Source organism: Myxine glutinosa, chromosome 12, assembly GCF_964187855.1.
Source record: "Myxine glutinosa chromosome 12, kmMyxGlut1.1, whole genome shotgun sequence".
NCBI classification, from domain to species: domain Eukaryota; kingdom Metazoa; phylum Chordata; class Myxini; order Myxiniformes; family Myxinidae; genus Myxine; species Myxine glutinosa.
The window spans coordinates 21796782-21807881 of record NC_136272.1 but is presented as its reverse complement, the minus strand read 5'-3'; the positions used below and the strand labels follow the sequence as shown (position 1 = coordinate 21807881).

The window sequence follows — 11100 nt, the reverse complement described above, 5'->3', positions numbered from 1 at the left end:
TCGAGGGAGAGAGTTATTTGGTCGGTGGTGGGGTGAGATAGTTCTTGGGGTTGTGGTGGGGGAAGGGGTCATTGTTTGGGTTGAGGGGTGAGAGTATTTGGTGTTGAGGGGAGGGTTATAGTTCTTGTGGTTGAGATAGAGGTCTTGGAGCCATGGGGAAGGGGAATATATTGAGGTAGGGGTGTAGGGTTGAGGAGTTGAAGAACAAGCTGGGAGTGGAGAAGTGGGGGTCAGGGCATTGTGAGAGGGGGTTGGCCTATACACCGGCCTTTTTCTATCCAAGATGACTGCCAAACCATGTGAACTATGATGTCATTTCCACAATATTCAGCAATGGTGCGAGGTGATATTTGTAAAATTTCATATCGATAGGTTAAGCGGTTTCAGAGAAATATTTTTTTGAATATTTCCCCTAGATCCAATATGGCTGCCAAACCATGTGACCAATGATGTCTTTTTCACCAACAATATATCCCCATGTGTAGTCAAAACATATGGTTAATATTTTGCATCGATCCATTCAGTGCTTTCAGAGAAAGGATTTTTAATTTTTTGCATAAAATCCAATATGGCTGCCAGACCATGTGACCTATCAGAATAGTTTGTAAATATATTCCCTAAGGCTAGTTGATCATGTGTGTGGAGTTTCACATTGATCTAGTATGCCGTTCTGGAGAAGAAGATTTTTTAAGGTTTGCATTATCAATCCAATATGGCGGCTGAACCACGTGACCTATGATGTCATCAATTTATTTTTTTTCTCAGCCAATTTATCCCTAGATCACCGTCAAAATTTTTCATACTGATTGGATTAAGCGTTGTACTTGTTGAATTATGACGTCATAATGAAGGCACCTATGACATCATCATTAACATACGTTATATTCCCCATGGTGCGTTCTTGACAATGTGCCAAGTTTAAATTTTTTCCATGGAGCGGTTTTGGAGATATAGAGGTGCAAAGGTTGTTATTTTTCCAAGATGGCGCCTGTATGACGTGACCTACTATGTCATAATTATTTTAAAATATATATATATACACGAGTCGGTGCCCCAAAGATGAAAATTTCGTGTCAATCAGACCAATGGTTGCAGAGAAAATTACTTTTAAAGGGAATAAACCCACAAAATCCCGGCAGAATAATAATAATAATCTTAACAAAAATAATAGGGTATGAAAGCCTGAAAGGCATGTGGTACCCTAATAATCATCAGCTTGTTTTCTCAGCTTGTGTATTATGTTTGTCAGCTTGTTATTTAAAGTCAACTTGTTACCTCGGCCACCAAAGGTGGATGGAGGTTATGTTTTCACCCCTGTCTGTCCTGTCTGTGAACAAGATATCTCAAAAAGTTGTGGACGGATTCAAACAAAATTTAGCAGAGAGGTAGCGTATGTGACAAGGACGAAATGATTCGATTTTGGTGAATATCTGGATCCGGATCCGGCTAGTAGAATTTTTTAAGTGATTCTTCACCATTGGGAGATAGGGCCAAAAACGATACATAGCAGGATATCTCAAAAAGTTGTGGACGGATTTGAACAAAACTTGGTGGACCGGTTGGGTGTCTGACAAGGAAGAATCATTCAATTTTGGTGAAGATCTGGATCTAGTTAGAAGAATTTAAGTGATTCTTCACCATTGAGAGATAGGGCCAAAAACGATATAAAGCAGGATGTCTCAAAAAGTTATGGAAGAGTTCTGACACTAGGTGCATAAATTGGTTAGGTGACAAGAACAAGCCGATTAGATTGTGGGTGGGGTCTGGATCCAGATACTACTCATCAGTGGGATACAAAACGTAAACTGTTCACCTGACAAAGGTATGCTCTCCACTGTGTACCATTCTAGTTTTTTTTTAATGGCTCATTGCAAGTAGGGGACAGCACAAGTGACCCTCTGCAATGATATCAAGGTAAGGAAGTGAGATTTATAATGAGACAAACGTCTTAAAAGACAAAATTAGAGCACAGGTATTTAAAGCTTGTATGTTACATGTCAGTAACAATTCAAAGTTGCATTGACTGACAGCAATTTGGTGACGATTTCATCTCGATATAATCAGAGGTTACATTTCATTGCAGAGTTCTTTTTGATGTGATGAACGCTTCGCAATACCATTTTCACTCTGCCACTTTATCCTGCACGTCGATGGACACATCCTCTCTTCGTTCAGTCACTTGATCCGTGTTCAACTCTGACAAAAACAGGTGGGAAAAAAAAAATAGAATGGGACATTAATAAGCAATCATAAAAACCACAATATTTTGCAAGCACAACAAGAAAATTGATTACTCTTTAAGTGGTGAAGCCGCTTCAATATTTGGCTATGTCCGTCCGTCAATAATGAAGAAGAACCTTTCTAACCCACCCTGGTAAATTCTAATGGGTAATTCTAATGGGTTCTGAAGGGCAATTCTGATGGGTCCTAAAGGGTAATTGTAATGGGTTTAATTTGTCTCGGCTTTGCCTATTTCATATTTAAAATGCCAAACTGAACCGCTTCCTTCGGACACGGTTGCGGTTTTTTTGACCGCAAAATGTTATATTTGTCCTTATAACTCGTCCAACTTGAAATGATGAAAAGAAAAATGAAGAATTTATTTTTTAAAGATCACCAAAAGCCATTGAGCCACGGCAGAGTAATCAAGTTTGTTTAATATTGCTATTATATCATATCTTTTATATCAGAGCCAGTTTGTTTAATACTACTTTGAGCAAACAGGAATTTTAAGTCGACCCATACAAGGTAGAATAATCTTCAATTTTTTGGCAATGCAGGACAGTATGTTTTACGCACTTGAATTATTTTGGCACTTGGGGGCAGGTGAATGAATGAATGAATGATCGTTTTAAGGCCATTTTCCCCGCTATAGCGGGGGGTAGCCTTGCGGGCCCCATGACAATCATGGCTCCCTGTTTTGAGGCAATGTTTTTATGGCCGGATGCCCTTCCTGACGCCAACCCTTGGTCACGCTCTTACGATGCGCAGGGATACGGTGTACCTATTCTAAATCGGGGTACACACCGTGATCATTCATCCCAGCAAGCTGGTACTCAATTTGCCGACCTCGGAAGGATGACAGGCTGAGTCAACCCCCCTGGCGTTAATTCAGCGATCGACCAGGATTCAAACTCAGGATCCTAGGATCCCAAGCCGGCACCCTAACCGCTAAGCCAACACCAGGCTACTTGGGGGCAGGTGCAATTAATTATATTAATTTTCTGCTACAACGACCAGTTGATGGAACACATCTGTTATTACAAAAATCTACTGCATATATAAGCATATACAGAAGACTCAAAGGACCGAGAGGTACGCACACTCGCTCTAAGCTGTCTAGCCTGGGTTCGAACCCCGACCCAGCTGTAAACTGTCATCATGGTGTTTCACAGGGTGTGTGATTCCATCAGTGTGTGCCGTCTCTCAGATGGACGTTAAACAGGGAGATATGTCTGTGGGTATTAGTTGGTGGACGTTAAAGATATATCACGGTGAAGGTCCTTTGTGAAGAGTAGATGAGCTATCGGCGGAACAAATTACAAATTCCTGGCCCAACTCTGTGGTCGAATGTCAGGCCTGGCCAGCCAGTTCTTGAAAGACTTTGGCCAAAAACCTCCCCTGGCCAACCTCACAAGAATGTGGGAATAATTGTGGCCATTAAAGAAGAAGACTCACCAAGGTCACCTTCTTGTATAACATTGGTTTTGCTCTCCCCCTCATCAACAGGGGGTATTGAGACCTCCAAACTGGGTGAAGCTTCATTTTTCTATTTTAAAAACAAAAGCTCCATTACAAGTTTGTAAAATACTTGTTTGAATGAGTTAGATATCCATCAAAATAACTGAGCAGTTTCAATGATAGTTTAGAGCATTAAAACAGATTACCTTCAAAGCTGAGTTTTTCTGCACCGTAATATCACCACCAACACCCAATCCTTCTGCCGGTTCAATCACCTCTGCATTCACATTTTCAGCATTTCCTGGAGAAGGAATTTCATTCGAACAACAGACTTCCTCCGAATCAGCAAGACTCGTCCCTGTTGAGCAATCTTCTTCATCTGGTATGTGCTCTGCCTCATTGCCCTCCGTGATACAAGCTTTCTTTTCACATACTATAATGTCTGTTTCCTTGGACACAGTATCATTTTCTCCATCCACATTGGCACAGCGAGCCATTAGTGGTGGTTCAGCATCTTTCGAAGCATCATCACTTGGTGAGACGCCATATTCTTGTTGCGGTAGTAAAGACGACAGGTGGGAGGACACTTCATGTAGACTTGGTGAGTTGTTATGATCCCCCTCTTCATGTAGACCGGGTGAAATGTTTTGATCCCCCTCTTCATGTACATTTTGTGAGATGTTATGATCCCCCTCTTCATGTGGACTTTGTGAGATGTTATGATCCCCCTCTTCATGTAGACATGGTGAGATGTTATGATCCCCCTCTTCATGTAGACTTTGTGAGATGTTATGATCCCCCTCTTCTTGTAGACATGGTGAGATGTTATTATCCACCTCTTCTTGTAGACATGGCGAGTTGTTTTGATCCTCCTCTTCATGTAGACTTTGTGAGATGTTATGATCCCCCTCTTCTTGTGGACATGGTGAGATGTTATTATCCCCCTCTTCTTGTGGACATGGTGAGATGTTATGATCCCCCTCTTCATGTAGACATGGTGAGATGTTATGATCCTCCTCTTCATGTAGACCTGGTGAAATGTTTTTATCCCCCTCTTCATGTAGACTTTGTGAGATGTTATGATCCCCTTCTTCTTGTAGACATAGTGAGATGTTATGATCCCCTTCTTCTTGTAGACATGATGAGATGTTATGATCCCCTTCTTCTTGTAGACATGGTGAGATGTTATGATCCCCCTCCATGGTTTCCTCCATGTTAGCATGAGCCAACACCTCAGGCTGTGGAACATCTAAACAAGAACTCTCGACTGGGATGGGAGTGGACATACCATTCGGGGTACATTCACCTTCCAGTACAAAGGTGTTGCGTTCCCCAGGACTACACCCATCAGGTGTTGCCTCGTGGTGTTCTTCTGCCCTCAAGCTTTGCACATTTGTCGGAGTTTCTCCTTCGACAGGGTTGTCACATACTGTTTCTGCAGCGCCTTCTACATCGCGTTCTTCTCCTGGCATGAAGGTTTCCAGTGGCAGAGGGGCAGCAAAATAATCTGCCGAGTGGGACGGCAGAGTGCTGTGAATAAAAGTTGGTCCATCTGATCCTAGAGTTGAAAAGTCATGGTTCTGTGGGGAAGCAGACTCCACCAAATCGGCCCAATCCCCTAAAGACTGATAGCCATTGCCTGGTGAGATGGAAGATGGAGGTGTGGAAGGCTTCACACCTGTATCGAGTTGACTTCGCTCACAACCCTCGATAACAGGATCACGCTCAGGCAGATCCAGGTGTAGCGCTGGTTGACCTCGTAGTGTTCTTTGCTCTTTCGGTCGCATGGCTTTGGTGCTCCGGCCTCGGGGAGGCTTCATGGCCGAGACAGGTACTGAGGTATTTGCTTCATCATTAGAGGCAACTGAAGAAGTAATAGCACCATCATCTGAACCTTCTGGTATGTCGTCCCGGCCTCGACCTCGATTCTGAACCGGCCGATCTGCAGGTACTGGTTGCAGCACATCCTGCTGGATGAATGGGTACACCGTTATTTATCTAAGCAAATATATCGTATCCAAATATTACCTTTCATGAAGTCATGTTTACAATGCAGGATATGAAAGTGGGTGAGGAGGGGGTTATGAGTTTTAAAAAATGAGTTGGACAAAATTGTTGTACATGTAAATGTTTAGGGGAAAGCAATGATTGGGAGGGGGGAGCAGGGGAGGAGGGGACAGCTTCATAAATGGGGTTTGAGCAAGTTGCATACATTTTATGTAAATTGGACTGAACATTGCGAGATCCCCTTCAACCTCCCAACCCCTTCAATACTCATGACATTGTTATTTTTAAAATACAACAAGATAACTCGTGAAATATATATTTCAGGATATCTCACTTGCTTTCTTGTCTGGGTTCAATCCCCAAAAATGTCAGATTTTAAAACTACTGCTTTGATGTTATGGCAACAAGGAGAAGATGCATTTATTGAGCATACTGTTGTGGAAAGAAACAAAAAGAACCACCTCTAGAGGCCATTTTTCCCTGCAGAGCAGGGGTTGGCCTTTTTCGGGCACCTTGGTCCCCTTTTTGAAGCAGTTTTACGGTCGGATGCCCTTCCTGCCGCCAACCCTGTTGGTCGCCTTTTTACAACAAACAGGGAATTACCAGTGAAATGGTACTCAATTTGCCGACTTCGGAAGGATGACAGGCTGAGTCAACCCCCCTGGCGTTAATTCAGCGATAGCCGGGATTCGAACCCAGGATCCTAGGATCCCAAACCGGCACCCGAACCGCTAAGCCAACACCAGGCTGGAAATTGTTGTGGAAGGAAATTAATTGCGTACGTAATTTGTGTAAGTTAAGTGGATTTCCTTGAGCCTCCACCTGTTGTGGCAAACACAAGTTTTAATTGCTTACTTAAGCTTCATAAATACATACGTATATTAATCAGCTTTAATTATGTTCTATGGAACTTACTAAGTGCAACTATTTACTCAGAGCTTTTCATTGACAGGTCATAAATTCGGCTAAAGGCAAATGGTTGCTGGAGCAACCTGCCTGCTCGGAAAAGCTTCCCGCCGTTTGTAACTCTTGAAAATCTTGGAGAAGTGAAGGCCAAATCCATGTTGCATGACGTGCTCCACGCCTGGTGAGCCGATAATTAAAATTACAAAGCATACTTTGTTTTCCAAAAGGTCTGTCTATGAGTTCGTAAAACTTTAACTGTATACCCAAAAGGTTTAAACCATAGAATAAAACACTTTTATTTATTAGTAAGTTTGTATAAATAAATAGTGCAGTTCTGAAGTTACATTAAAAGTGTTAACATTTGTATGAGATTAAGCAGTCGTCCTCCCACTGGAGAAGAGATGGTTGCCTAGCAACTGTGTTGGGGAATCAAATGATTTGCACACTTTCTTTCAAGCCAACACAACTGTGGGTTATGTGAATGTTCTCCCAAGATGAAAGGAATGGACAAAACCAGATTGCCTTTATCACGCTTGAATCTCTTGCAACTTTTCTTATCTCGTTCCCCCTTCCTCTCTCTGCTCCCCTCAGCCCAGCCCCATTTTCATTTTCTTCACAAGTATAAGAAAGGCTGTGCTGCACAAATGCTTTAGGATTTTGCTTCGGAATTGTTGTGTTTGTGTGTGTGTGTGTGTGTGTGTGTTCTTTTTGGATTTCGATTCGTGCCAAGTGGTTTTCTGTATTCCTTTGATGTATATCTTCCTTGTAACATAAGCAAAGTCCTCCACGTTTCATTAAAAATCAGTCGATTGTCTTCTGAACAAGTTTGGACATTAATTTTTGAGTCTCTCTATCATTCAAGGCTAAATTACTTAGTTCCACAACAATACAGTCACTAAGGTTGGGAAGCAAAGTCATTTGTTACATCTCGATCTATATTTTTCAGATTGAAGATCCTAAAGTATCTTTATAAAAAACAAGTACAAAAAGTTTTAATTAAAACAAAAGCCGCGTCGATGTTACACAATGCCTAGATGCAGCTGTGCCTATAACGTTGATGTTATAGGCACAGGACATTCCTATTGATTCGATTACTTGATGTTATTTTTGTGCAAAGTGAAAATATATCTCGGCAATTTCCTGTGTGTGGCGACGAATTTTTAATATATCGGCATTTTCCCGTGTGTTATTTCAGGCGGTGTATGACTGACCATGCCGCGATTTAAAAAAATATCTATCTCGGCAATTTCCCGTGTGTGGCGACACGTGAACGAAGCTATGCTCCTCTCTCCACATTATTGTGACGACGTATAAATTAAATATTTCATCATGACGATTGTCATCAAATGGACGAATTTTTAATATATCTCGGCATTTTCCCGTCTGTTATTTCAGGCGGTGTATGACTGACCATGCCGTGATTGTAAAAAATATATCTCGGCAATTTCTCGTGTGTAGCGACACGTGAACGAAGCTATGCTCCTCTCTCCACATTATTGTGACGACGTATAAATTAAATATTTCATCGTGACGATTGTCATCAAATGGACGAATTTTTAATATATCTCGGCATTTTCCCGTCTGTTATTTCGGGCGGTGTATGACTGAGCATGCCGCGATTGAAAAAATATATATTTCAATGGACTTGAAGTTACAGGCCTTTGAGAATTCATTTCGTTCTATAAAGGGCAACTTTCATCGGATTTTCTTCCCGTTTTTTTTCAACCGAGTCTAAAACTATGTTAGCGACTGTGAAAAATGAAATGATATATCGAATTTGATTTGAAATAAAACTGTGTGAGAGAGGAAGACACCACGGGCCTACAAAACAGGCCTCAAAGCTATGCGAGTTAATAAAATGGTGGATATTTGTTTATATGAAGCCTCTCCCAAAATGGGTGGAGCTATGGTTCCCAGAATGGGTGGAGCTTTGAGGTTTTGTCTTCTCTGCAAGAACAACATGAAGAAGAAGAACAACAAGAAGAAGAAGAAGAAGAAGAACAACAACAACAACAGCAGAGGGCACTCTATGAGCAGCGTCTGCGACGCGGCTAAAAAAAGTAGGTAATAGCGTGCTGACTTTTCGATTTGCTTTCCATCTCACTGGTTAGATTTCTTACTTTGGGTGAGCTGTGCAAGTTGCACTGCATGCAATTGTTTGAAATAATGGAGGGTGGATATGGCACGTATAATAGGCCAAATGTCCACCAATAGTTTCCATATACAAATAATATTTCTATGACCCTGCTATTCATGTGTGAATGGACATCCTCAGCCACCTTCCAACACTGCACCATCTTGATACCTCCAGCCCTACGTGACAACCTCATAATGTCCCTCCTAATACAACAAGCATTCTGAGTATTGCGCTGCAATACATGTCGCCTACCAAAGTTCAAAGTGCCATAACTTTGTCAAAAATGATCGAATATGCAAATTTATGCACGGTTGATGCTGGTTTTCAAACTTGATCTGAGGTATGCTGAGACACATGTGTGTCACGCCTCGCCTCATTGATAAGCCCGCAAGGTCGCTCTGTGGAGCAGCCTGCACGTATTGCACTGTGTGAATTATATAAATTATTACCAACTCACGGTCTGAGGTCCTAGCGATTCAAGAGATATCCATTTTTAAAAAATATTTTCGTTTAATTAACGATATCTGCCAAACCACGTGCCCTATCGCAAATTCCAAAAGGACATTTTAGTAGACTGACATGCTGAACAGATTTGTGAAGTTTCCCCTCGATTGGATCAAAAATGAGGGAGGAGCTCGGTTTTAAAGGTTCATGCTTAAAAACGTCATAACTGAAACCATCATTAATGTATTATATTTTCCGGTTCACGATCAATCATCGATGTGTATATATATGTTGCTCGGCTTGGCTCCGCCCCTCCGGAGAGTGCGCGCTGTGTCGCGCTGTTGACGTTCGTGAGACGAGGCTGAGGACGCGCAGTGCGGCTTGAGGAGAACTCGAGAATAAACAAGAGATATCCATTAAAAAAAAAATTTTTCGTTTAATTAACGATATCTGCCAAACCACGTGCCCTATCGCAAATTCCAAAAGGACATTCTAGTGCTGAACAGATCTGTGAAGTTTCCCCTTGATTGGATCAAAAATGAGGGAGAAGCTCGGTTTTAAAAGTTCATGCTTAAAAACGTCATAACTCAGAAACCATGTGATGCATGACGTCATGCTCACTGACTTTTTTGTTCGTCATGGGTATGCGATTCTGCCTGCAAAGTTTGGCCTCGATCTGTTCAGCCGTTGCAGAGAAAAAGGGGTTTTCGTGTTTTCACGAAAAACAATATGGCGACCGAACCACGTGACCTGTGACGTCATAATTACCATTAAAATATTCTACAGACCGAGTCCATCATATGGTGAAAACTTTATCTCAATCGGTCCTATTATTGCAGAGAAATTGGTTTTTAAAGGAAATTGAAACTTAAAATGGCACCGAGTTAAGGATCATCAGAATTATCAGAATTACCAAAGTTCAAAGTGCCATAACTTTGTTAAAAATGATCGAAACGTCGTGAAGTTCGAACTTGACCTGTAACTTATCATGAGGAAACCATGTGCAAAGTTTGAAATCATTAGCTTTAAGAGTTTAGGAAAAAAGTCCGGAAAACTGTTCTTTGCGTGACGGACTGACGGACTGACAGACGGAGGGACGGCGTGCAAACCTATAGTCCCCTCCGGTGTACACTGGTAGGGGACTAACAAGCATTCTGAGTATTGCGCTGCAATACATGTCCCCTACCGGCAGTCTGTCATCTGGAAAACTGTTGGGAAAATTACCAAAGTTCAAAGTGCCATAACTTTGTCAAAAATGATCGAAACGTCGTGAAGTTCGAACATGATCTGTAACTTATCATGAGGAAACCATGTACCAAGTTTGAAATCATTAGCTTTAAGAGTTTAGGAAAAAAGTCCGGAAAACTGTTCTTTGCGTGACGGACTGACAGACGGACAGACTGACAGACTGACAGCAAACCTATAGTCCCCTCCGGTGTACACCGGTAGGGGACTAATAAATGAAAGCTGTGACTTTATCTTGGTATCAATCCTCTTCCCCGTACTCAAACCTATAAACGTTTCCATGCTATTTATAGTGCCTTACACACTGCGTGGATGCTACGAACCTTTGAAGATGGTGCTGGTGTGTCATCTCGCCATCTCTCATCGTGCATGCTTCCACGCAGGAGGTTGAAACAACAGACAGACATTCATATAGTCAGTAAAGATTCTGGGTGTGCATCACAAACCTACTCGTAAAAACCCAAGGTGTATGGGGTAAAGAGAGGGGGGTCGATTTTGGATGCCGATGTACAGCTATCAGTGTAAAATAATGGTGGATGATGAGAGCAGCAAATAAGTTTCAGAAGAGTAAATATATATACCATACATAGTTTGAAATAAGGGATGGTCCTGGAGCCATTGACCACGAATTGGAAGAAAAAGCAAAAAAAAACAAAAAAAAACAAAAAAACATTTAGCTC

The 11100-nt window shown here is 41.7% G+C and overlaps 1 protein-coding gene across 7 annotated transcripts in view; it reads right to left on the bottom strand.

Moving 5' to 3' along the window:
• Positions 1-1839: 1839 nt before the first annotated feature.
• Positions 1840-11100, bottom strand: part of LOC137438132 (uncharacterized) — a 65023-nt gene continuing 55762 nt past the window's right edge. For 3 of the 7 annotated variants that reach the window (XM_068133099.2, XM_068133101.2, XM_068133103.2), the window contains exons 11-14: positions 10744-10792; positions 3888-5651; positions 3679-3769; positions 1840-2196 (exon numbers count right to left, since the gene is read on the bottom strand). In XM_068133099.2, coding sequence (XP_067989200.2) covers positions 2123-2196; positions 3679-3769; positions 3888-5651; positions 10744-10792 — 1978 coding nt within the window. In that variant the 3' untranslated portion in view covers positions 1840-2122. The remainder of the gene's footprint in view (positions 2197-3678; positions 3770-3887; positions 5652-10743; positions 10793-11100) is intronic. The other 4 variants (XM_068133100.2, XM_078766551.1, XM_068133102.2 and 1 more) reach the window with 3 other exon arrangements.